The sequence below is a fragment of the Chrysemys picta genome, chromosome 1 (genome assembly GCF_011386835.1).
Source record: "Chrysemys picta bellii isolate R12L10 chromosome 1, ASM1138683v2, whole genome shotgun sequence".
Lineage (NCBI taxonomy): Eukaryota > Metazoa > Chordata > Testudines > Emydidae > Chrysemys > Chrysemys picta.
This window is the reverse complement of record NC_088791.1, coordinates 141,747,961-141,774,754: the sequence shown is the minus strand read 5'-3', so window position 1 is coordinate 141,774,754 and position 26,794 is coordinate 141,747,961. Positions and strand designations below refer to the sequence as shown.

Genomic DNA, 26,794 nt, shown 5'->3' with positions numbered 1-26,794 from the left:
GTCTGGCTCAAACCAGGCAGGGCACTGAAGTCCTAAGCTGCCAGGGCAGGAAAGCAGGGGCAGAAATAGTCTTGGCACATCAGTTGGCAGTTCTCAAGGCGGTTTCTGTGATCCAACCTGTCACACCAGGTCACGTTGACAATAAGTGGAGTGACACAGGAGATCCCCACATTCGGCTATCCTATCATGCTCAGGTGGGACTGGTTGGGCTTTACCCACTTGCTGCAGGAGGCCAATCTTGGGGCACCCCCTTCCCAGACGGTCCTGAAAGGAGACTCTGTTGGGGAAAGCAGCGACAAGGCTGAGGAACGAGACCCCCTCAAAGGCAGTGATGAGAGACCTCAAGGAGAGGGCCCCGACAAGCCTGTGAACCCGACCCCGCCTCCAGATACCCTGAGGGAAGACCCCTCGGCAGACCCCATTTCCGACTTCTGTCAAGACCACAGGGGCGATTCCATGCTCAGTGGCGCCGATGACCAGGTGACCCACATTGACGGAGCTGTGACAGACCCCCAGAGAATGGCGCACTGGCCCTGACTTGAGCTCGTAGTGGATCATCTCTACTGGGTTGACCGGGACCCACAAACCCACGAGGTTCAGACCCAGTTGGTAGTCCCCCCTTGCCATCTGAGAGACATTTTGAAGATGGCCCATGACATCTCTATGGCCGGCCACTTGTGGCAGGAAAAGACTGTGGCCCGAGTCCTATCTCACTTCTTTTGGCCAGGAGTCTATTGCAAGGTAAGGGACTACTGTCACTCGTGCTCCAAGTGACAGCTGGCCACTGGCCCAGGGGTGATGAAGGCGCCCTTGGTCCCTTTGCCCATAGTAGGCGTCCCCTTTGAGCGAATTGCAATGGACTGGTGGGACCACTCCCAAAGAGTAATGCTGGGTTCTGCTATATCTTTGTCCTAATGGACTATGCAACCCAATTCCCCGAGGCCATTCCATGATAATATACCAGTGCCCTCATCATCACAATGGAACTGGTGAAGATCTTTGTCTGTGTTGGGCTTCCCAAGGAACTTCTCACAGATCAAGGGACCAACTTCACATCCCAGCTGTTCTGCTAGGTGTGTACACTGCTGGGCATTAGGATGCCAAAGAAGTCCATGTCATCACCTGCAGATGGAGGAGCTCATTGAACGCTTCAATAGAACTTTAAAGGACATGCTGAGGAAGTTCCCTTCACAAGAGTTACAACAGTGGAACCAGCTGATCCCGCCATTGTTGTTAGCCATTCGAGCAGTACCCCAATCATCCACCAAATTCTCCCCCTTTGAACTCCTGTTGTCTAACAACCCCGCTGGGTGCTGGATCTAATGAGAGGCGCCTGGGAATACAACCTGTTGGCCTCCCAGGGGTTCTTGAAATATGTCCTATGATTACAGGATTGACTAGCTCGGGCCGGGACCCTCGCGCAAGAAAATCTCCAGACGGCCCAAGGGACTCAGGAATGGCACTACAAATCAGGGAGCTTGGGACCAAACCTTCGAACCCGGCGACTAAGTGCTCCTCCTTCTCCCCTCGGAGGAGTCAAAACTCCTTGCCCGATGGCAGGGCTCTTACGAAGTGGTCCAGTGGGTAGAGCCGGTCACATATGAGATTCACCAAACAGACCAAAAAAGCAAAAAGTTAAGGTGATAAACCTGCTTTTTCAAACCCTGGCATACACGTGAAGGACTGCTGATCGTCCCTTGTCTTCATGAGCAAGACTTAGGTCCCCAGGTCCCTGATATGGCCAAGACCTAGAAGCCCCAACTGGGCCGCCCTCTCCCCAGAACAACAGAAACAGGCCCGGTGCCTGTTGAAAGCCCCCTGTACGACTTTCACCGCACTCCCAGGCCAGACCAGAGTCATGCAGCCCACCATCCAGATGAACCCCAGGGAGGGGGTCTGGGAGACCACCTGCCCACTCCCGCGACAGACACGGGAGTTCGTCGAGAAGGAAATCCAAGCACTGGTGGAGCTGGGAGTCACAAAACGGTCATGGAGAGAGTGGCATAGTCCCATCGTACTGGTTCCGAAGCCTGAGGGAACTCTCCGATTCTGTATAGACGTCTGGAAGGTAAATGTGATCTCAAAGTTCAACGTGTACCCGATGCCCAGGATTGATGAGCTCCTCAACGGTCACAGCCAAGTATATAACGATACTTGACCTTACGAAAGGGTACTGGCAGAGCCCCTTGGACCCGAGCTCCAGGGAGAAAACCGCCTTTGCCACTCCAAGTGGGCTATACCATTTCCCCCAGATGCCCTTCGGCCTCCATGGAGCTCCAGCGCCCTTCCAGCACCTGATGGACCAACTCCTGAACCTCCATCTGGAGTACGCTGTGGCCTATTTGGAAGATGTCTTGATCTACAGCTGCCAGTGAGAGGATCATTTAAATCAGATGGCCGCCACCCTGTGAGATGCCAGACTCATGGCCAACCCAAAAAAATGTCAAATCTGGTGGCAAGAGATTATATACCTGGGATATACATTTGGCTGGGATCTAGTCTGCCCCCTCATAGGGAAGGTCCAGGTGGTACAGGCCTGCCTGGCACTGACAACAAAGCGACAGATTCGGCAGTTCCTGGGCCTGGCCAGGTACCACCAACGGTTTGTGCCCCACTTTGTGTCAATCATGGTGCCACTCATGGCACTCCTGACCAAGAACAGCCCCTGCCAGGTGTTGGTCGGCCAAGTGTGAAAATGCCTTCCAGACCCTTAAGTAAAGCCTATATTAGGAACCCGTCATGTTCAGCCCTGACTTCACACGTGAGTTTCTGGTTCAAACAGATGCTTCTGAGGTGGGACTCGGGGCAGTCCTCTCCCAGGAGGTGGATGTAGAAGAGCATCCTGTCCTCTATCTCAGTTGAAAACTCTTCCCCCGAGAGTATAAGTACCTGGTCATTGAGAAAGAGGCCCTTGCAGTCAAATGGGCTATTGACGCTCTTGGGGCCCCCTTTGTGCTTATCACCAACGACACACCCCTCAAATGGCTAAACACTATGAAGAACTCCAAAGGCAGACTAATGCGCTGGTATCTTACCCTCCAGCAATACGCCTTCACGGTCAGAGACCAGTGTGAAAAAGTTCCTCCTCTATCTTGGTGGGTCCTGCGCTTATTGGTGGATTTTCTTGCCTCAGAGATTCACCATGTGGGTTGGGGAACAGCCCATAGACCTTCCCGTCTGGGAGAACCCACAGTCCAGGTCAATTGGGAGGTTTGGGGGGGAACCCGGGCCCGCCCTCTACTCCAGGTTCCAGCCCAGGGCCCTGTGGACTGCAGCTGTCTATAGTGCCTCCTGTAACAGCTGCATGACAGCTACAACTCCCTGGGCTACTTCCCCATGGCCTCCTCCAAACACCTTCCTTATTCTCACCACAGGACCTTCCTCCTGGTGTCTGATATCACTTGTGCTCCTCAGTCCTCCAGCAGCACACCCTCTCACTCTCAGCTCCTTGCGCCTCTTGCTCCCAGCTCCTCACACTCGCACTGGGGGCCTGAGGACTGGCCAGAGCTGACTCTTGCTGTCCCACTGTGACTAAGGGCTTGGGCTCCTAATTGTGTTTGCTACTCCGCCCTGACTGCAGACCAGAGCCCCAGGCTGCATGTGGCCCTGCTAATTCCTAACAGTGGGCGACACAGAGGGACGTTGTGAGGCGGAGTGGCTTCCCACAGACCCAGAGTGGGGACCACCACCAACCCACTACAGGAATATGGCAGCTTGTTAACAGTGCACAGCAACCATGTGCAACAAATTAAGACAAGAAGTGAAGAAGAATCCCTTATCCCAGGGAATTTAGGTCAGTAGAATGAAATGTCCCAAAATGGATTTTGGCCAGGACACTAGGGTTAAGACCCCAACTTTTCTATAAGAGGACATAGGCTCTTCAGTGATCACCAGTGTTCATTGCCACTGATGCTACCTTTTCCACAGCTCTGAGCCTCACCACAATGCCAAAGTAGTAATTTAGACTCCTACATTTCATCAGCAGATTTCATAGGGGTCTTCAAAAAAATTAATTAAGCCTCCTACCTCTCTCCTGTGGGGTAGGTCAGTTTTATTTGCTGTACTGCACTGATGGGGCAACTGAGGCAGAGGGATTAAATGACTTGCCCAAGGCAAACAGAGTGACAAAGCCAGAAGCAGAACCCAGGCGTTCTGACTCCTCGTGCCTCTAGATTACACTCCCTTAACAGCAGTCATATCAGATGAATCACTGGAGATGAAGGATGTGAACCAAAGAACACCTGGCCCAGCTCTTTTCTAACTTTCTCTAGAAAGCAGCAGGCTGTATGTGTCAGGGTGGAGGTGGGGAAAGTCACCTCCCCTGCCACTAGAGCCAGTGAATGAAGCCAGGAAATCTCAGTCAGTCATGAGGGAGTGATAAAGTGCAACATGGATTATTCAGTTAGCAGGGGGAAGGAAGAGTAGTGCAGTGAAGACTTGGAGTCAGAAGACCTTTGCTCTGCTGTTGGTGCAGTATGTTGCCTTGGGCAAGTCACTTAGAACATAAGAACATAAGAAAGGCTGTACTGGGTCAGACAGTATCCTGTCAACCACTTAGCATCTCTGCGCCTCTGCCACCACATTTATAAAGTGGGGATAATGCTAGGCCTATTCCTTTCCCTAGGAGCTTGGCTTCCCTGGGGCTTGTCTGACATCACAAGCTCCTTGGAAGTGAAATGTGAAAAATGTGCAAATCAGCAGCACATGCACATAAATCAGAGTCAGGTGGCGTGGAGAACAGACTTGGATAGTTGGAGCAACTGGGAAGAAGATAGGGAGCCTTTCACCTCTAGGTCACCAGCTGCAACCAGGAGCTGAGGGAGTTTGATGAGTCTGGGGGCTTGGGGACAGGGTTGGAGCCCTCCTAGGTCACTGGCTCCAATCCTGCCCTAGGTCAGTAAAGAATGAAAGTTGCTCTCATTTGGGTCACAGTCCAGTGTCTTCTGGGACAGGTGCCCAAATGGCAAAACCACTGCTATCCCTGACACTAATCAGCCCTTTTGTTGGCCATCCTGGCGCAGAGGCCCAGGACTGAATGGAGTTTTCAACATGAACTATGCTTTGGCCCCTCCAGCTCAGGGCAGGAGGCATGCTGTCAGGGGTGATCCCAGCACTGCACTCACTCTGGGGATAAATACAGAGCCTCTGTCTCTTTGGGGTGGGATAGTCTGGTACATTATTTACTCTGTGTTACCAACTCTCATGATTTGATCGTGAGTCTTTTCTTAAATCCTCAGCTCTGGGAGGTGAAGTGATGATGTGAGAATCTCAGCTTTCATTTATTTTAAACAGCAACTGATCACCCTCAGGGTTGGAGAGAAATGCTTGAAAACATGACCCCTAAAAGCTCACAAACAAGAAGGCAAATAAGAGAAACTCAATTTTTAAAAATCTCATGATTTATTAAGTCAATTTCATTAGGGTTTTTTGGGCCTGACTAGTGATTTTGGAACAATTGGGTCTGGCAATTCTGCTTACTACACTGAAACTCATTTAAGCAGGTTGAGGGAAACAATAAATTGCCTGGGATAGAATATGATTCATTATTTCAAAAATAATACACTAAAAAATGTAGACTGATTTGTCTGACCATCATATTCCCTTGCTTTTAACTGCATCACCGAGATATAGGCCCCATTCAAATATACTAAGTCATCATGTGTATTGACATGCTGAACACTAGGCACACACTTAAGTGTGCCGCTGAATTGAGGATGTACAAAATAGCTCCTCTAGAAATTACCTCTCCCAGCAGAGAAGCAAGAGCATGGAGGTGAGTAGGCACTGATTCGTAGAGCTGGCTCGAAAATTTATTCCCATATAAATTATGCATTTTTGAAACTTTTTTCATCCTGAACTGGATGAACAGTAATAATAATAATAATAAATAAATAGCTTTTTTTATGAGAAGGGCTTTCTAGGAAACATCCATTTCAGAAGAAACAAAATGGGATATGTTGGGTTGCCAGTTGCCTGCATGGCAGGCTCCTGTCAATTTTGCTTTCTCCCTTGGGGTGGAAAGTGAAATTGACAAGAGTTCCCCGGACAGGCAAGGCGGCATCATTTTGAATTTCTCAACAGAAAATTCAAATTTTCTGGCAAAACTGAAATTTCCTTATGGAAATTTTTTTTTTTTTTTTTTTTTTTTCAAAAATGCCATTTTCTGTTGGAAAATTATTCTGACAGAAAATTCCCAACAAACACTCCTGATCAGCCCCCGAATGTGTGAACACCTGGATGGGTGGAGAGAAAGTCAGGGACATCTGGCAAAGAAGCAAAGCCACAGAATGGCTCTTCTCCCTTCCCACCTGCAAGAGAGATAAAAGAATTGTTTTTCATATCCAACGAGATAAAATTAGTCAGGAAGAAGCAAATCAAAGGAGTTTAACCAGCTCAGGCAAGTAGGAACCAGTTAAAATAATGTTAGTGAAAGCAGAATGTGAGCCAAAGTTATAATAAAATATTTTACATAATAAAATATTCTCAAAATGATAGCACTTTCCTTTTAAACAGTTTTGCACGGAAAGGAATTGCTTCATCTGCAGTGAAATGCTGGTAACTGGGAAAGAACTAAACAACTGTTTAACAGTGCACACCACCACCATGCAAGACTTTAGGACACAACTGAAGAACATTGTACCCAGACATGGCTGCAAGGAGAATTTTAGGGAGGTTGAATGTAATTATTTGGTTGGAATTTGACCAAGAACATGTCACTTCTGCAAAAAGTGCCATAGGACTTTTAAAACTATTTGTAATGTGAATGTTAATGCTTGTGAAAGGCAGCAGGGCTGATAACTGGCCCTATGATGGCACATACTGCATGGGCAGCCAAAAGTGCACTCTTCACACACACACACACACCCCCCACTGCCGCTAAGGGCCAGGTTTCAGGCTCATTACCTTGTTTTTTTATTACTAATTGTATACAAGTGTCCTGAAATAATCATAGTACTAGATATGCATTGTCACCTTTCCATCCTGTCCCTCCATATGCTTTCCATTCCTACCACCCAATCACCCATCAGACTATCACCCCTCGATATACCTTACCCACTCCAAAGAGGACACCGTAGGCCCCCGAAAATAAACAATATTTACCAGCATTTTAGATTGAATGTGCATACATTTTGACATTTACAGACGCCAGTGTATTTTATATGCCCATTTCTATTACGTTTCATAATGAAGCTGAGCACTACATTTTAAGGCAAAGAAGTATGAAAGAGTAAAATAGTTTGTGAAAATAACAATAAAATAATCCAAGTTAGGGTAACTTTCACCAGTGAGTTCGAAATGTAATAAACAAAATTTCCAGGAAAAAGCTTGTAAAACACCTGCAAAGGAGACATAAAAGAATCATAGGGCTGGAAGGCACCTCAACAGGTCTTCTAGTCCAGCCCTCTAGCCCTAGCTAGGTCATCTCTGACAGGTGTGTGTCCAACTTGTTCTTAAAACCTTCCAGTGATGGGGATTCCACAACGCAACCTCCCTTGGAAACCTATTCCAGATCTTAGCTATCCTTATAGTTAGAAAGTTTTTCCTAATATTTAACTTAAATCTCTCTTGCTGCAAATTAGGCCCATTACTTCTTGTCCTACCTTCAGAGGACACGGAGAACAATTGATCACTGTCCTATTTATAACAGCCTTTAACATACATGAAGATTGTTATCAGGTCCCCGCTCAGTCTTCTTTTCTCAAGATTAAATATGTCCAGTTTTTTTAACCTTTCCTCAAGGGTCAGGTTTTTTAAACCTTTTATCATTTTTGTTGCTCTTCTCTGGACTTTTTTTCAATTTGTGCACATCTTTCTTAAAGTATGGTGTTCAGAACTGGACATAGTACTCCAGCTGAGGCCTTACTAGTGCTAAATAGATCAGGAAAATTACCTCCCATGTCTCACATAGTACACTTCTGTTAATACACTCCAGAATTATATTAGCCTTTTTTGCAGCTGCATCACATTGTTGATTCATATTCAGTTGTGATCCACTATAAACCCTAGATCCTTTTCACCTAGCCAATTATTCCCTATTTTGTAGCTGTGCATTTGATTTTTTCTTCTAAATGTAGTATTTTCCACATCTTTATTGAATTTCATCTTGTTGGCTTCAGATTAATTTTCTAATTTGTCGAAGTCGTTTTGAGTTCTAATCCTGTCCTCCAAAGTGATAACAACCCCTCCCTGCTTGGTTTCATCTGCAGATTCTATAAGCATACTCTCCATTCCATTATCCAAGTCATTAATGAAAATATTGACCAGTACTGGACCCAGAACATACCCCCGCAGAACCCCACTAGATATGCCCTCCCAGTTTGAGAGCAAATAATTGATAACTACATTTTGAGTATGGTCTTCAAATAGTTGCTCTCCCACCTTATAGTATTTTCATCTAGACCACATTTCCCTACCTTGCTTATGAGAATGTCATGAGGGATGGTGTCAAAAACCTTCATAAAATCAAGGTATATCACATTTACTGCTTCCCCTTATCCACTAGACCAGTAACCCTGTCAAAGATGGAAATTCAAGTAAAAGTATTTAGCTTTCTGTTCTCTCCATTTCTTAAATATCTCACACAAATCTCAAGATGAAGTTAAGGTCACAGGTATGTATCAGTAGAATGAGTGCAGAGCTCCCATCAGGAATTTAGTTAAATAACCCCTCCAATGTTAGAAAACCAGGGAATGCAGAGTTTATGGCTGCACTTTTTAAATAAGGACCCTACTCTACCTCCACACCACACTAACTCTGCCTTCACAGGGAAGTCAGTCTACCGTCTTCCCTTCTTTGTATCTGTACTATCAAAAATGTGCACCCCAGAACATTAGTTTTATAATTTATTTCATGCATACGTGTCTCCAAAACTAAGCATGATGGTTTGTCACTGCTCTAACTTTTGCTCTTTTCACATGAGGTTTATATATGGAGACATGCTATCTCTGTCTAATGACACTTGCCTAATTGGCTGCCACCTGAAATCATGGGTACCCGTAACATATCATGAGATCAGGCCCTTTATGAAGAGTGGGAAATGATTGCCTTCAGTATGCTACTTGTCATATCAGGCATATGGAAAATTCTTGTACATGTACCATATCTGACAGTAAAGGAAGCCACGAGGCAGCCCAACCACTAGAAATGTAAGATTGAGGCATTCTGTTTTTTGTGGTCATTGGTAAGTGAAGCTCTTTGTTATGGATGGAGAAGATAGTACGTTTTTTTAAATGTTTTTTGTGGCATCACAATGGAGCAGAGTTAAGGTAACTTGGGTGCTTTGTTTGAGAAAAGCAACATTCCCTGGCTTTCTAATAATGGACAGAATTTTGTTTTGTTTTATTTTTAACTCTACTGTTCCTGAACAGTAATACCTACTCAAACCACTGACATGTGCCTCCAACCTTACCTTGTCTTTGCTATGTTTTTTTGTGGATAAGAATGCCCTTAGTTTCAAAGATAGTTAAAGCAAGGAAATGGGAAATGAAAGAAGCTGGGGGCAAAGATGGTGCTTCCTCCTTTGCTCCTGACTCCGAGGTCTGCAGCAGTGGAGAATCACTAATGCTCCCAAGAGAAGATAAGAGAACCTACAGACCTTAGGAAGTGCACTGTAATACAACTCCACCTGGGTCAATACCTTCCAGGTGATACTCATGACGCTAGTCAGGAGTCACACCATCCCTACAGACTTTATGACCCTTGTTGGGGTCCCTCTACCTTACCACACCTCACTGCACACATGGGCCTTATGTTTGTGGCTTGGCAATGGTATGTGAGGAAGCAGGGCTGCAGGGGCATTGAAAGAGAGTGGACTTTTGGTGGGAGATACACAAGGAGTACAGGGGGATAGGTTATTTGTAAATGGACTTTCAAGGAATTCATATAAATGACCTACTGACACTGATGGGATTTCATGCAGCATTAAATTTTACCAAGTTAAATTTTTTTTCATATCTTCAATTTAAGGAAAGATTTTTCAATTACCAGTATTTTTTGTACACCAATGCTGCCCTCCAACAAGCTTGATAAAGGCACCTCCACCACAATACAAAGGCAGTTAGTCACAGTCAAAGTCTTGTCCACTTTATTTTGCATGAGACACTCTAAGAAAATATGGAACCACTAACCTGACACATTGCTCAAATAACTCTACCCAAAAGAGGCCTGGCCTAGGGTTTTCATAGCAACCAGGAAAGACAGAAGCAACAAAGTCTTTCGCCTATGCACAATGAACTTCAACTAACATCAACAAAAAATCTACAAGAAGCAAAGAAGACTCTTCAGTTAACAAGCTCTTCCCGATAGGGCATCTGCAAAGGATGAACAACAGTGTTTTCCTGAAGCAACACTGCACCACAGCTTCAAAAGCCAAGACACTGAGATGTGTTTGTGGGGGCCAGATCAACATGCAAACAGCATCATTCAGGGTATAGCATGTCTTTATCCTTACATTAGTATCTGTATTTGGAGCTGGTATTCTAATTTGGTGGAGACAATTAATAATATGAACTATAATTAATAATTGCTCTAGACATAAATCAATTCCCCAGGGAAGTTTGGTGGGCCTGAAAAAGAGCTGCCATAGGACAGAGGCCAAGATTTTCCAGATCTATTAGTGACTCTGAGTACTTTGACTTTTTGGTGCCCAATTTGAGACACCTTAGATGGTGTCCTGATTTTCAGGATGTGCTGCGCATACATCCTCTGGAAAATCAGGACCTTTGAAAGTGTCTCAAGGTGGGCACCCAAAAATTGAGGCATCCAAGTTCACTAGTCACTTTTGAAGATCGTGGACTAGCTCTGTGGATTTGATTGGTAAGTAATTTCTTTGCTGTTCATCGGTGTCTTTTTAACGCCAATCCACAGAAAAGGGGATTCCTTTATAACAAGCATAAGGGCTCACATAAATTAAGAGTAAAATAGTCACATTTTCCAAGAGATGCCTCTGATTTTGTGTGACCAACTTTTGCCAACCTTGCTCTGATTTTTGGAGTTGCTGAGCCCTCTCGGTTCTCAGAGTTGTCAGTGGTTAGCATGCCAGAAGGCCAAGCCCAAAATACCTCAAGTTGGGCAAAAATGGAGGCGTCCAAAACCTAACACTTTTGAAAACATGGGCTTTGGTCTGTTTACTGTCCACCCATGAATGTAGTTTCTCAAGACCCACAGATAAGAGTTACTGAAACTGATTATTGCAGTGTTAAGAAAACTGTATACTGAGTAACAGATGTTGAAAATTGATACACTGAGCTGAAATATTCTGTGCTAGTAATCACATTTATTGGCTGTTAATAAATCTAGTTACCATTAGAGTTTCTCTTGTTGTGATTGGGAAATTACATGAAAGTCAAAGTATTCACATAAATTGGTAAGTGATAAGATGAACAGATCAATTAAGACACTGTTTAATTAGTTAGTAGTGTTAACTATTTGTTAGGTTCTGAGGATACTAAACTCACAAATGAGCAGTAAATCTGGCATGTATTGATGATTTGCCTATAAGTTTTGAATTTCACAAAAATGAAAGAACCAGACAAGGCTACGAACATGGAGAATTAGGACACCCTCCTGGACTTCTTTCTGCTCCTCCCACCCCTCTCACTTCCCTCTTAGGTCAGACTCAGCCCTCCAATGAGGAGGTGTTATTGCTGTCACACCAAAACTCAGGTGGATTCAAATTCATTTTCTCCTTCAAACTCTTCTCTTTCTTCAACCCTCTCAAATTCTCTGTGGCTTATCACATCTGATAACTCCCTTCCCTCCCATATCTATGATTTTCCCACACTCAGCAGTTTCTCCTCCTCTGATATAATGTCACTGGAGATATGACATGCATATTGATGCGACCTTTGAACTTCTTTCCTCTGAAGTCCTCTACATCTCTGACTCCTTCAGTCATAGGGACTATGCACCCTGTGCAGGCCTCTACATTGATGTTCTCCTCTCCACAGCAGCTTCCAGCAGCACCCAGTGCCTTGAGAAAACCACTTCTTTCTTGACTCTCTTCCCTCTTCTACATTTTGGTCCTATCTCCCCAAATGAATTCCTTACATTATTACCATTGTCGACAAGTCTTTTTCCTCTAGTACTTTCCACAAATCTACTACTGTCAAACTCTTTTGTCCTTGACTTACATTCCCAACAATCCCATCACTAAATTTCCCTCTCCCAGCAAAATGCATGAGGAACCTGCTTTTTCTCCAAGTACCTTTCACACATCCTTATCCTGAACAGATTTCAGTCTGGATACAACACAGAAATGACTTTCCTCTGTGCACTTAACCAGTTCCTCTGTGTGTTGGCCTCCAGGCCTTTGCTGCAGTCTTCAACATTGTTCTATCCATCTCCCTGAGTCACCTCCCTAGCTATTCAGGGGTCTCAGATCCTGTCAGGATGTTGCACTTTAAGTTCTTTGGATGGACAGCGCTTTAGGAGAGCAAAATATTTATTATTACTACTCTGCTGTTCCATGCCTGCCTATCAAACAACACCCCTTTTTGTCCTTAGCTGTCATTCCACTTTTGTGCAGAGACTTCTCCTTGGGTACCACAAGGGTCCATTCTCTGCTATTTTCCATCTACTTCTACCCTCCTGAGCAGTGTATCTTTGCCTTTATCTAAAGTGCTCTGTAATGTGAAATATGGCACATTCTTTTTCTGTTTGGCCTGCAGAGACAACACAGCTCAGAGAGAGGGAACTGGAGCATATTCCATCTTGTGCATCATCCACAGAATCTTTTACTAAGTTCCAGTCAGTTACACCTCTGTAAACCCTCTGAAGACAACTGAGGCCTGGTCTATACCTAAATCTTAGGTCGATCTAGCAATATTCTCAGGGCTGTGAAAAATTTTGCACCCTGTGCAATGTAGTGAGGTTGAGCTAATCCCCATTGTAGACACAGTTAAGTCGAAGGGAGAATTCTTCCATTGGCCTAGCTACTGCCTCTCAAGGTAGTAGCTTGTTATTACACCAACAGACAAATGCCTTCCTTTGATGTAGGAAGCATCTACACTGCAGTGCTGCTATTCAGGCTGTAGCGTAGACGTACCCTGAGCTGAGACAACTGTCAATGAGGGCAAAATTTACCTTGCAGAATCTTTATTACTGGTGATGATGATGTGTGAGAAGAAAACAACTCAGCTTCGTTCTCAGAGCCCAGGCTGAGCTTTCAGAGTTAACAATTAGGAAAAAAAAATTTACATCTAAAATGAGCTCTTTTGATCTGCAATCAATGAGAGACAATGAACACAGAGCCCCGTGATCCATGTGTCCAGTCAATTTACAGAGCAGAACTGCACTTCACTGTCAGCTTTATGCTGATTATACTAAATATCTTCTGACACCCTGTACTACACTCTCTGTCTCCATGTTCCCTTTCTGTTTTGACCAAGAAAACTTGTAGTTTTTCCTCACACCTTCTACCAGCTAAATCAGATGTGCTTCTCCTGGGCAAGAGAAACATCCTCTAGCACATTTCCCGGCTAAACCCAGAACTTCCATTTGCTTTCACAGTCAGTAACTTTGGCATCATTCTTTACTCTAAAGTCTTCTCCTCCTCATACAACGCATCAGCCTGAAAATTTGCTGAATGTCCCCCTGCAGCATTGTCCTAGAATGTCACTGTCTCAGCTCAGCCTCTGCTGAAACCCTCACCCAGCCCTTCAGATTCTCTTGCTATGATTACTGCAGCTCCCTTGTCTCTGGCTGGCATCTCCAAGTCCCATTGCTCTGACACTGGCATAGGTAGAATGCTGTTGCCTATCTTCTCACAGGTACAAGGAAGCCTGACCACATCACCTCCATCTTCAGACTACTTCATTAGCTATCTGTTTCAGGATTCAGTTTAAAAAAAACACTCTTTGCTTTTAAAACCCTCTATGGACTTGCTCTAGCCAACCTCAGAGATCTTAAGTCTCTCTATTCCTTTCCTCACTTTCTAGGAACATAGGAACTGTCAGGCTAGCTCAGCGCAGTGGTCCATCTAGTCCAGAATCCTGTCTCTGACAATGACCAGTAGCAGATGCTTCAGAGGAAGGGGCAGGAAACCCCCAATGGACAATTTTGAAATAACCTAACCATAGGGAAGTTTTTTTCTGACTGCTTTCAGATGGAGATAGTTATGCCCTGAAGCATAAGGATAGATATTGTTTAACTGCAAATGGTATAATCTATATAAATAAATAATCCTTTCTTTAATCGTATGAAGCCTTTGACCTCTAACATATTGTGGCAGTAGGTTCCACAGGTTTTTTGCTTGCCATGCATCAGCCTCCCATCCTTCCCACTACACAACCTCACCACTATTCATAGAAAAGCCTTCTCCTCTGCAGCTTCTGTTTTCTGGAATGGCCTCCACCTCTTTATCTATTCATCTTAAAACCTAAAACCTCAGCTGAACATGATTTTTCTACCTTGCCTTATCTCTGAATATTTTCCTCCCTTTCCTAGTTATCCCAGTAAGCATGCCATGTTACTCTCCAAACTGTTTTGGGATAGCAGCTTGCCGGAAAAGATCAAGTCAAATTGTACTGCAAGGATGTAAGTGTGAAGAGCTTTCCTGTGTCAGTCCCTTGTGCCCCTACCTTAAATGAATCCCCATCCCAGAGATGGGACATCATCAATGGTTGCCATGGAAATGACTGATTTAGCGATCATGGGATCCCATCTCTAACTATGGAGCAGGGGACAGTGAGCCACTAGGTGTAGACAAGCTCTTAAAGGGGCAGTGGTCTTGGATACAGAGAACAAGGGAATGGGAAATACAGCTAAATGGAGGAGAGTACAGGAGGGAAATTGTTCCAAGAACAGAAGACTGCCCTGAGGTTTTCTTGGGCATGTCGAAGAGGGAAGGGTGGATGCAAAGAATATATGCACCCAGTCATAGAGGGGAGTGAGAGAACCCGTGGTTAGTGCAGGGCCAGAGGGAAGATACAAAGGCTGCTGGGACTGAAGATTCTTTGTCTGGCTACCCTTAATTCAATGGAGAGGAGAGGAGTGTTACACCCTTTCATTCAGAAATTCTCTGTCCCCCAACTTCTCTCTCCTCATCTCTCCATGTCCTCCCACCCAACCCAACCCGCTTCCCTGTCTCTCTTGGAGTGGAAGAGCTGAGAGTCCATCTGTGTGTGTAACAATAAAAAAGAAAATCTAAGCTAAAGTGAAAAGCTGCCAAGGGGGCTGAAGGGAGGGGGCAGGAGTGAGACAGGCCACGTGACAGAGGAACAGAGGCCTCGTTAGCGTGAGCTGTCACTACGAATCGAGGGCGGCTCATCTCAAGCTCATTGCTAATGATCTTGGGGAAGAGTAGAGCTAAAAAAAGGATCCAACCACAATAACCATCCAGTGCATACTGCAGCTCTGGAGAGGAGCCTGTCAGCACAGCTGCTCCCCTGAGATCCTTCTGGAGCATGAGAGACCAGCCTCCATGCAGCCAAGAGGAAAAGGGGGGGGGGGCTGCAGAACCAGACAGACAAGTCAGGCATGAGCAAAGGAAGAGAAGAGACTTGGTGATTCAAGGGCAGAGCCAGAAGGAAGAGGTCACACTAGATTCCACCACTACTGATTCACACAAATGAGGCAGGTATGGGAAATGGTGGAGAGCAGGGGAAATCATTTGGGAGGTTAATGTGCCACCTGCCCTCCCCAGCAGAATTCAGAGATACCACCTGGAACCATCCTTCCCACAAGAGTCATCTCTCCCTGTGTCTGAGGCCAGAGGTACAAAATACTCAAGCAGCCACTTGTGGAGCCACTCTTTGAGGGGCCAGGTATCCCACATAACCTCTGTTGATCACTGCTTCCCTGGTAATGGGAGTGATGGGGCGGAAAATCTGCCACCAGATGCCTAACACCTTCCAGCACCTCAGGGGCAAGGAAGCTATTAGTGGCCTAGGTTTTTTTCCTTTCAAAAACCTGGAAGCCCCCCAAGTCGGTATTGGTGATCCTGCCACAGCTCATCTGCAGCCTCCATTCTGCTCGTGGGAAGCATTATCCACCTCTCCCTGTCTTCACAGCAAGACACTCCATAGAACCCAGACAGTAGAGCAGGAATATTAGCACAGTTCACATCTGGTCCCCAGCCAGTGCAGAATAGTCCCCTATGGGATGTTCTGTTGGGCTTTGTCCAGGCCTAATTTTACATGATTTAGGCAATAGGGTTTCCACCACTTCTCTGGGGAGTCTAATTAGAGTTTAATTAGGAGTTTAATAGAGCTCAATTGTAGCAAACAGCTCCTGATATTCAATTTAAATTGTTCCCCCCTTTGCTCCATTCTATCTCATTACTCCTGATTATACCCCCCAACCCTGCCCACTCTTGAACAATTCCTCTCCCTCTAGTTGTGTACAGCCTTGTAAAGAGTTGCCATGTCCCCACCCAATTCTAGATATCACTTGGCAGAGCTAAATATGTGCATTCAGTTCTCTCAGACTACCTTTGTAAGTCATTCCCTTCACCCTCAGCTAAGTACAACCCTTCTGCAACAATCCAGGATTCTTCTGATGTTATTGCCATCACCCCTCCATATACTACCTTCCTCTATTCAGTCCATCACTCTGATAGACTTTGCAACCCTTCACTTGCCATCTCCAGAGCTGCCTAAACAACTAACTGGTCTCTCAGGATATTTCTACTCTGCATTGTAAACCTGAATCTGTAGGACCCTGTATTAGAGGCAGTTACCCCGCTCCTAAAAAAAGGCTAGGCTGATTGGGGAAGCAGCCACACCTGGGGCCATGCACCAATCAAGCCACACCTGGCCCTGTTATAAGGGCTCAGGGAGGAGCTGAATCTCTCTCTCTTTAACAGTGGAGAGAGAAGGATTGGGGTACCTGAGGCTGAGCAGGGCTGGGGAAGGGCAGAAGAGCTCCAGCCTGGCAACACCCCAGGCTGCAGGCCTTGGTAAAGGCCCAAAGCAGGTACTGGGGTTGCAGAGGTGCAGCCCCGGGTTAGGAAAGGCAGCAAGTCTAAACCCCGCTTGCCAGTGATGAGTAGATTAGACTGCCATCTGCCCCAGTGAGTGGGGGCTAGATGATGACTCACAGTAGCCACAGAGGCAAGGTGGGGATAGAGGGTTGGGGCTCCCCCTGAGTGGGAAGACCCAGATTGTGGATTACTGCTGGGGGCAGACCCCTGATGTAGAGGGACACTGGGATCCAGAGGGACATGGGGGGCCAGCAGCAGGTGAGACACTGGCCTGCAGAGGGAGCTCCAGGCTGGAAGAGCTAATTCCCAGGACAACCAGCAGGAGGTGCTCTGCTGGTGAGCTGTCGCTCCACTACAGACCCCGTTGTGAACTTACTGTTTCCCAAGCCCATGCTTGAGAGTCCACATTACACTGTAAACCTGAGTTTTCAACTGCTGGACCCAGGTTGCACAGCCATACTGCACTACACAGACCTTCTCACTCATGGCTATGGCTTGACTGCATCCACATTGCAATATGACACACTTTAGATCCAAGTCTCAGCGGGACTTGGACTCTGGCCCTTCTGCCCCCACCCCAGAAGGGTCCTGAGTGCTTGCTGACCCAAGTCAGACTGATTTGTGTGTGGATGAAAGTGGTGCTTGGGCTCAAACCTGAGTGAGAATTCAGGCTTAGTGTGCAGTTTAGACATACACTTAGTTCTAGTCATGATACTTCCAGGATTGCACCCCTCTCATTATTATTATTATTTTATTATTTTATTATAACAAAAATTTAGATGGCAGTCATCAGTGTAATATCTGGGCACCCTGTAAAAGGCAAATACCATTTCCCATCCACAGGGAAATAACATCCCAGGATCATTCTTTAGCACCATGGCACTGAAGGTTAGAAACAACGGAACTTTGGCCAGTAGAAGAATCCATGATAGTTTTTGTAAAATAGGAGTGTTAACCCCTCTCCATGAGTCTTGACCAAATTTCAGCTTGGGTCATTGCATTCTTTCACCTTGGCATTCCCACAGCAGTTGGCATTGATGTGGTTTTCTTTTTTGTTTACTGACCTGAACAGTTCTGCATCCTAGAGGTAGATGCACTTCAGTGCTGGATACAGCCATTCATATATACTATATTTTATCATGCTCATGCTGTGCCCAGCTGTCATCTTTCTCTTTCAAGACAGACACTAAGACACGGACGGGCACAGTTGGTGAATTCCCAGTGATGTTTGCTAAGGAGATATGAACTGAAATGCAGGCCACAGAGAGGGAAGGGGATAGTAGAGGAGATGAAGAGATGCAGGAGGAGACGTAAAAGAAGAACAGGAGATTCACTCTTTTTTGAAAGAGGACAAAGGTAGAGAAGGACACTGAAGAGTGACTTAGGGGAAGAAAGATGAACTAGAGAGAGGAAGGGGAGGGGGTTGAAGGGAAAATGGAGAAGAGCAGGAGATAGAGGGGATGATGAAAAGGCGAAGAAATGCTAAGTGCTTCTGCAGCAGCTTAAAACTTGCAGGGTCCCTGCCAAACGATGACAGCGGCTCCTGCATCACACAATGAAGCAGCTGCTCCTCTGACCAGTGGCGCTACTTCGCCCACTGCTGTTCCCTCTGGGCCAGCTCCTGCCTCTGACACTACCTCACTCCTTCATGCCCATTCATACTGGCAGCTAAAGTCAGCTTCTCCACCAAGAGGGGAAGAGAAAAAAGGGACCCGCAGAGAGAGGGGCACACAGGAACCACTCAGAAGTGGCAGGTCAAGATGGAGCATAGTACACAACCAAACAACTCAGAGCCATGCCTGCTACAAGGCACGGAATGTGAAGGAAGGAATGAGAGAAAGCAATAGGAGGAACTGGAGTCAGATGAAAAGGCTCCTCACCTGACTGGCTGGTGCTGACATTGATGGCTGCATATTGGGGTGCCTCTGGGCTCAGCTCAGTCACCAGGTTGACGGCCTGGATCTCGAATGTGTACTGCACACGGGCCAGCAGATTGGAGACCTGCACACGACTCTCTGTTAGCCCCACCTGGCGTGGCTCAAACTGGACGCTGTCCCCACAGCGCACGCAGGGCCCCGGAGACCCCGTTGGGCACACCTTGCAGATGATATTAAAGAAGACATCCTTGCGGCCACCCAGGTCCTTGGGTAAGCGCCAGGTCAGGAGCACATTGGAGCCAATGATCTCGTAGCTAACATCCCGGGGGGCGGAGGGAGTGCCTACAAAAGAGGAAAATGAGATATTAAAAGCCTACAAAAGAATGACAGAGAAAGAAAGAAGAGGAAAGAGAATAAGAGGACAAGTTCTTTATTTCTCTCATGCTCTCATTCTTCTGCAAAAAATGTTTCAGCTATTTCCTAGGAGGCGGCTAGGGACAAATACGTTGTTTTGTCCCTATTAAAATTTTATTTTCTTTTAAGAGCTCTATCACCCCCACGCTTTGGAGCAGGGACTTGAAATTTGGCAAGGGGGGTGGCTTTTTGTCAGAGATGAGCTTTGTGGTGTTATCATAAAAAGCCATCCAATTTATGAGCCTTTTTAAAATCTCAGTATGCACATGTTCAGTGGAGACTTGTTACAATCTGGTAGCTAAATTCTCTGAATGTTCTGTCTGCACTGAGCATGCTCTAACAAAGGGCTCCATGTGTCCCCTTTTGTTTTTCTGTTTTCCCCCAAAATCAATAGGGTTCTGGACACTGATGCTTAGAAAATTCCCTGAAATTTTGAAATTGATTCGATGTGGTATTCACAAGTTATCACTTTACAGACGAATAGACAAACAGAGAAGTGCCTGCAAAATGAGTGTAGGCTTCATAAGCTGACCAATGTTCATGTACTATTTTTTTGCAAAGGACCCCCGCCTCATTCAGTGCACAGGATGGACATCCACCTGGATATGAATCACGGTGGAGTACTGAAGGAATCTGTCTGTAGGATCACTGCCTCATTTGTTGCAAAAGCTGGAAGGTGTGCAATGAATGATGCAAGGGACTGCAAGAAGAGAAAGGATCATCTCATGTTTAAAACAGGTGAATGCTTCTCTGGAAAACTGGATTCTAACCCTGTCTCTGTCACACAGTTCCTGGGTGACGCTGGGCAAGTCACTTAAACCAAATTTTTCACAGGTGGTCACTAACTGTGTGTTCCTCATTTTTTTGGGTGCCCAACTTGAGACCCACGGATCTGATTTGGAGAAGTGCTGAGCACTCACAGCTGCTATAGGTACAAAGAAAATGGGTTATACTTACAGGATAGGAGATTCTATCCTGTGAAGTGGTAATTCCAAGATTTGGGGGTCATGGTGGATAATCAGCTGAACATGAGCTCTTAGTGTAATGCTGTAGCCAAGAGGGCTACCGCAAACTTTGGATGAATAAACAGGCCAATCTCAAGTAGGAGTAGAAAGGTTATATTACCTCTGTATTTGGCACTGGTGTGACCACTACTGGAATACTGTGTCCAGTTCTGGTGTCCACAATTCAAAAAGGATGTTGATAAATTGGAGAGTGTTCAAAGAAAACCCATGAGAATGATTAAAGGATTAGAAAACACTTATTATAGTGATAGACTCAAGGAGCTCAACCTATTTAGATTAACAGAGAAGGTTAAGGGATGACTTGATTTCAGGCTATAAGTACCTATATGGGGAACAAATATTTAATAATGAGCTGTTCAATCTAGCAGAGAAAGGTATAACAAATCCAGTAGCTGGAAGTTGAAGCTAGACAAATTCAGACTGGAAAGAATGCATAACTTTTTAACAGCAAGAGTAATTAACCATTGGAACAATTTACCAAAGATCATGGTGGATTCTCCATCACTGACCATTTTTAAATCAATGTTAGATGTTTTTCTAAATGATATGCTCTAGGAATTATTTTTGGGGGAAGTTCTATATCCTGAGTTATACAGGAAGTCAGACTAGAGGATCACAATGGACCCTCCTGGCCTTGGAATCTATGAACTGAAGACAATGGGAGTTGTGCTTCAACATATAAAGTGCTATATCATACTAAGTACTCTGAAAAATCAGGTCCTAGATATCTCAAATTGGGAAACCAAATTTAATGGACACTTTTGACCTGAATCTCTCTGTGCCTCAGCCCCTTATCTGTAAAATGGGGATAATACTCCCTCTCTTCGCAGGGGTATTATGAAGATAAATTCATGAATGTTTGTGAAGCATTCAGATACTGTAGTGATGAGCACCAGAAAAAAACTACGGGGAAATTAATATTTCTGTCTTCCAAGGAGAGTTTCAGTAGTGTATAGTAAATATGGTCTGGCGCTACTCATTGTACAACGAGGATAAAACAACATATTAAGTAACTGCTCATTCAGTGAGCACTGTCCATCCTGTGCAATTAATGAGGCAGGGGTCCTTACAAAAATATACTATGTGATCATGTAATTAAAGACTGTATCATAATGCATACACACAAGGAGGCTGAATTAAGGTTGCATGGGCAAATTGAATTCTGACATTTTCTAATTTCTGAGAGCTGATTTTGCAACATTAATGTTCTTTTAATGCAGGTTTTTGTATCTACTATATTGAGAATTGTATATAATATATGGGATTAATGAAATGTCTTCAAATACATTTGGTGGGTAGACACACCCTATAGGGGATTAGAAGTGGTGCCCCCCAGATTCCTGCAGGGGAAAAGAGTGAAGAGAAATTATTCTCTCTTTCTCAGGGGCTCTTAGAGGCAATGACTCAGACTCCCCTGAATTACTGGCCATCCCTCTTGCTCCCTTCACACACTCTACCCAAACACTTACCAGTGCAGGGGGTGTCAGATGTGTCCGAAGCAGAGCGGTAGTATCGGCTTTGGCAGGCACATTCGCTGGAGCCTGGCACTGGAGCGTGGCTGTGGGCGGGGCAGAGTCTGCAGGTGGCATCTCCCACATATGCTTTAAAGGAACCAGTGGGACAGGCTATGGGAAAGAAAACAGTGACAGATGAAAAGGGGGAACCAATTACTCCAGATCCCAGAAGGAACACATTCTCCTTCAGGCTGAGACCACACTGCTGCTGGGAGAATCTTGTACTAACTGGCTGTGCAGTTTGTCACCCCATGGCAGGTCAGGCATTACCTCCTTTGAGCTGGGATATATGCCATTTCTCATCCCCGCTAATGACTGAGACTGCCATTAAAGTTGAAGTGGCGGTAGCAGACCTCCCATCTCAATGTGATTTCTTAAACCTCTCTTGAAATCCCCAATCTGGAACGGACTAGGAGCTTCAAGGTGGATTCATTTGTGGATGGTTCAGAGAAAGGGTTTTATTATCTGAAATAGATTTGACTTCTATTACTGGCCAAGGAGCATTAGCAATGGAGATGGCTAAGAGAGTAACACTGAAACTAGCATGGAAATCTACCACATAGGAACACAAGCTGAATAAAGAGTGCAATACAGCAAAACCAACCCCCTATTTATAATATGACAGCAGGTTCTAGGATGCCACGTGGCAATGCAGGGCTCATGTGCTGAGTCACCCACATGTCAGGTGCTAAAGCCCTATTTCTGCTGACTCATGCTAGCAGGTGGGTCTTTCTAGGTCCAGTTCAGAATAAAACCGGTTCGATTTTCCCTCTGAGACAAAGGAAAATCCAATGAACAGCCACATTCAGGAGAAAGCTTAGTCTGAGGTTTCTGTTTGGTTGTTGGTATTTAAGTTCACAATCAAGTAAATTCCCAGAAAGGAGGTAAGCTTGGACCAGACATAACGCATGTACCTTACGTTAGGAGTAGGGTGAGAATGCTGTCTTATTCCACTATAATGAAGAATCTCCCTGATGGGTTTCCATGAGCAAAACAACTCGGGGGGGGGGGGGAGGAAAGCAGGACCAGGAGAAATAAAATGTGATAGATGGAGGGGGAGCTGTGTGTGTGGAGGGAATATACATACAGCCGTACGTATCAAAAAGTGTAAGACATGCACCGGAAGTGGACATATTGCATGGAATAACAATAATAAATAACCTTAGGAATGGCTTGGAGTATTGAGGGAACCCCAGCTCCCATCTCCACTGAAAATTATTGCTCAGAATTATTTACAATCCATGTAGTCACTGAGATGTGTAAGGAGTGACTACTGCAGCATGATTATTCACAAAGATGTCACTCTGTAAAAATGACATCGTGGTACAATTGAATGTGCTTCAGTTTACAAGATTTCTTTTTCCCTAACTGCCAGCCCTGGAAATTCTGCCTGGTCTTCGAGATTCAGTTGGTTCTTTTCTGGCTCATATATCATTCTCCACTTTGTTTCCTCTACTGGAATGTAGTCCGCAATCCAGCTGATGTGTAAGACAGAAGAAAATGCAGCTCACTTTCATAGATGTTAAGGCCAGAAGGGACCACTGTGATCATCTAGTCTGACCTCCTGTACACCACAGGCCATAGAATTTCACCCAGTGATTCCTGCATCAAGCTCATAACTTCTGGTTGCGCTAGAGTGTATCTTTTAGAAAGATAATTAATTTTCATGTAAAGGTTTCAAGTGATAAACAACCCACCACATCCCATGGTAAACTGTTCCAATGGTTAATTATGCTCACTTAAAATTTCTGCCTTATTCCTAGTCTAGTTTTTGTCTCTAGCCATTGGATCTGGTTATACCTTTGTCTGTTAAAGAGCCCTCTAACTAGCAGAAATCTTCTTCCCACGTAAGCACTTATAGAACATGATCAGGTAACCTCTTAACGTTCTTTGATAAACTAAATAGACTGAGTTTAGTCTCTCACTGAAAGGCCAGTTTCCCTGACCCAAAACCATTCTTGTAACTCTTTTCTGAACTCTTTCCTGTTGTTCAAACACCCTTTTGAATCATGGACCCCAGAACTGGATGTTGTATTCCGGAAATGGTCTTGCCAATGTTGTATACAGAGGTAATACCACCTCCTGGCTCCTACTAAATATTCCCCTGCTTATATATCTTAATATTCTGTATTCAATATACAGTATGGGCCCTATGTACACAGGAAAAAAAGAACAGTGCTACATTCTTGTTCAGGAAGAAGCAGGTTGCAGGCAAGGCTGACATATGCAGCATGTACACACAAACCCACTTAAGAGCCTTCTGTGTCACACTTTGCTTAGAAATTCAGTTAAATGTTATGGTGTAGCCAAAGCCTCTGTGTTCTTGGTTTAGACCACAGAATACATGTAAACCATCTACTGAGAATTTCAGGAGAAAATAAGATTCTCCCTGGGCTAGTTCCAGCTGTGGAAAAGGACACTGAAATGGTTTCATGCCTTGAGACTATGGAAATTCCAGAACTAGCTGGCACTAACACAATGGCAAGGAAAATTGCAAGAAAAATCACTAATGACTAATCATTGTCCTATTGCACCACCCAAGAAAGTATTGCTGGCATCTCTGCATAAACTGGGGGTAAAACAAAACAATTTGCTCACTGCTCAGAATCCACCAGAAACGTTACCTAACACCAACTCATTAAGGTCTCCACAGAATAGATGTATAAATGGTTAGCCTAGTAAAAACACATTCCCAGCCACAGGACAGAACAAGCCCCTGAATGAGCTTGCATGGTTAAGGTCAAAGCAATCCACCTTTCCTATGATAAGACTAGGTAGGTCATATATATGAGGAGAGTAATGAAGGAATACATTTAGATCAGTTTTGGATGTCTTCTAGTTATAATTCTAATTGTAATATTACTTAATACAGGAAGTGCCATTTGCACCACAACTATCCAGAATCCTGAACAGGAAGTTGGATGTGTACAATTCAAACAGTGTAAATAAAGCTTAGTGGATTGCTAGTGGCAAACTTAATGGTCTCTGTCTTTCCTTACAAATAACATTGTCTTTATTGTTCCACCTGTTTTTATTGCAAGAACAGCCAGGATTGATGGCAGGTGCATCTATAAAAGGGGGGGGGGATAAATTAAGTCACATGGGATACAGTACACCAGATGTAATTCTATGTTGACTTCCAGCATCTTACTCACCCACTAGATGTCTCTATGTGCTATACAAAGTTCTAGGAAGAGTGTGGTTCCTTGCAAGTAAGGGAGACACCGCTGGAACACAAGCTCTGTGGAAGTCTATTTGTTTGTTCTCAAATTACAGCCATGTCCTTTAATATGCACTTCCTGTTTAAAAAGGCCTGTTTTTTCACGTATCATGACACCAGAACTCGCTGACCTCTCAGACTTGATCTACTTTTTCCCTCCCTGAATAATCTTTTACACAATCTCAACACTTGGTGTGAAAGCCTTTTTTTCTGCAACTCCTGCTGTCTGGAACGGTGTCCCCAAACCTCTCCACTTTATTAACTCACTATATCATTTCAAATATCATCTGGAAACATCTGATTTTGATCTTAGGACTGAATGCTTTAAATTCATTCCCTAGACAATATCTTTGAACTGCTCTTTCTTGTTATCTTTACAATACGCTGTCCACTGGCTGAAACTTGGACAGATGACTAGGGAGGAGTATAAAAATATTGATCAAGCAGGTAGGGATGTAATCAGGAAGACCAAAGCACAATTGGAGTTGCAGCTAGCAAAGGATGTGAAGAGTAACAAGAAGGGTTTCTACAGGTATGTTAGCAACAAGAAGAAGGTCAGAGAAAGTGTGGTACACTTACTGAATGTGGGAGGCAATCTAGTGACAGATGTAGAAAAAACTGAAATACTCAATGCTTTTTTTGCCTCAGACTTCACCGACAAGATCAGCTCCCAGGCTGCTGCACTGGGCAGCACAGTATGGGGAGGAGGTGAGCAGCACTCAGTGGTAAAAGAACAGGTTAAGGACTATTTAGAAAAACTGGACACATGCACAAGTCCATGGGGCCGGATGTAATGAATTTTTGAGGGTCCTGAGGGAGTTGGCTGATGTGATTGCAGAGCCATTGGCCATTATCTTTGAAAACTCATAGTGATCAGTGGAGGTCCGGGATGATTGGAAAAAGGCAAATATAGTGCCCATCTTTAAAAAAGGGAAGAAGGAGAATCTGGGGAACTACAGACCAGTCAGCCTCACCTCAGTCTCCGGAAAAATCATGGAGCAGGCCCTCAAGGAATCCATTTTGAAGCACTTGGAGGAGAGGAAGGTGATCAGAAACAGTCAACATGGATTCACCAAGGGCAAGTCGTGCCTGACCAACCTGATTGCCTTCTATGATGAGATAACTGGCTCTGTGGACAAGATATACCTTACCTTTAGCAAAGCTTTTGATACGGTCTCCCACAGTATTCTTGCCAGCAAGTTAAAGAAGTATGGATTGGATGAATGGACTATAAGGTGGATAGAAAGCTGGCTAGATCCAGTGGGTAGTGATCAACAGCTTGATATCTAGTTGGCAGCCAGTATCAAGCGGAGTGCCCCAGGGGTCAGTCCTGGGGCTAGTTTTATTCAACATCTTTATTAATGATCTGGATGATAGGATGGTTTGCACCCTTGGCAAGTTCACAGATGACACTAAGCTGGGGGGAGAGGTAGATATGCTGGAAGGTAGGGATAGGGTCCAGAGTGACCTAGACAAATTGGAGGATTGGGCCAAAAGAAATCTGATGAGGTTCAACGAGAACAAGTGCAGAGTTCTGCACTTAGGATGGAAGAATCCCATGCACTGCTACAGGCTGGGGACCAACTGGCTAAGCAGCAGTTCTGCAGAAAAGGACCTGGGGATTACAGTAGATGAGAAGCTGGATATGAGTCAACAGTGTGCCCTTGTTGCCAAGAAGGCTAACGGCATATTGGGCTGCATTAGAAGGAGCATTGTTAGCAGATCAAGGGAAGTGATTATTCCCCTCTATTTGGCACTGGTGAGGCCACATCTGGAGTACTGTGTCCAGTTTTGGGCCCCCCCACTACTGAAAGGATGTGGAC

At 44.9% G+C, this 26,794-nt stretch overlaps 1 protein-coding gene across 3 annotated transcripts in view; it reads right to left on the bottom strand.

Moving 5' to 3' along the window:
* Positions 1-26,794, bottom strand: part of LOC101943327 (ephrin type-B receptor 5) — a 144,910-nt gene that overhangs the window by 15,043 nt on the left and 103,073 nt on the right. For 2 of the 3 annotated variants that reach the window (XM_005281670.5, XM_065584904.1), the window contains 2 exons: positions 21,707-21,862; positions 18,802-19,140 (listed from right to left, as the gene is read on the bottom strand). In XM_005281670.5, coding sequence (XP_005281727.1) covers positions 18,802-19,140; positions 21,707-21,862 — 495 coding nt within the window. Of the gene's footprint in view, positions 1-5,334; positions 6,309-18,801; positions 19,141-21,706; positions 21,863-26,794 lie in introns of those variants that run through there. The other variant, XM_042855020.2, reaches the window with a different exon arrangement.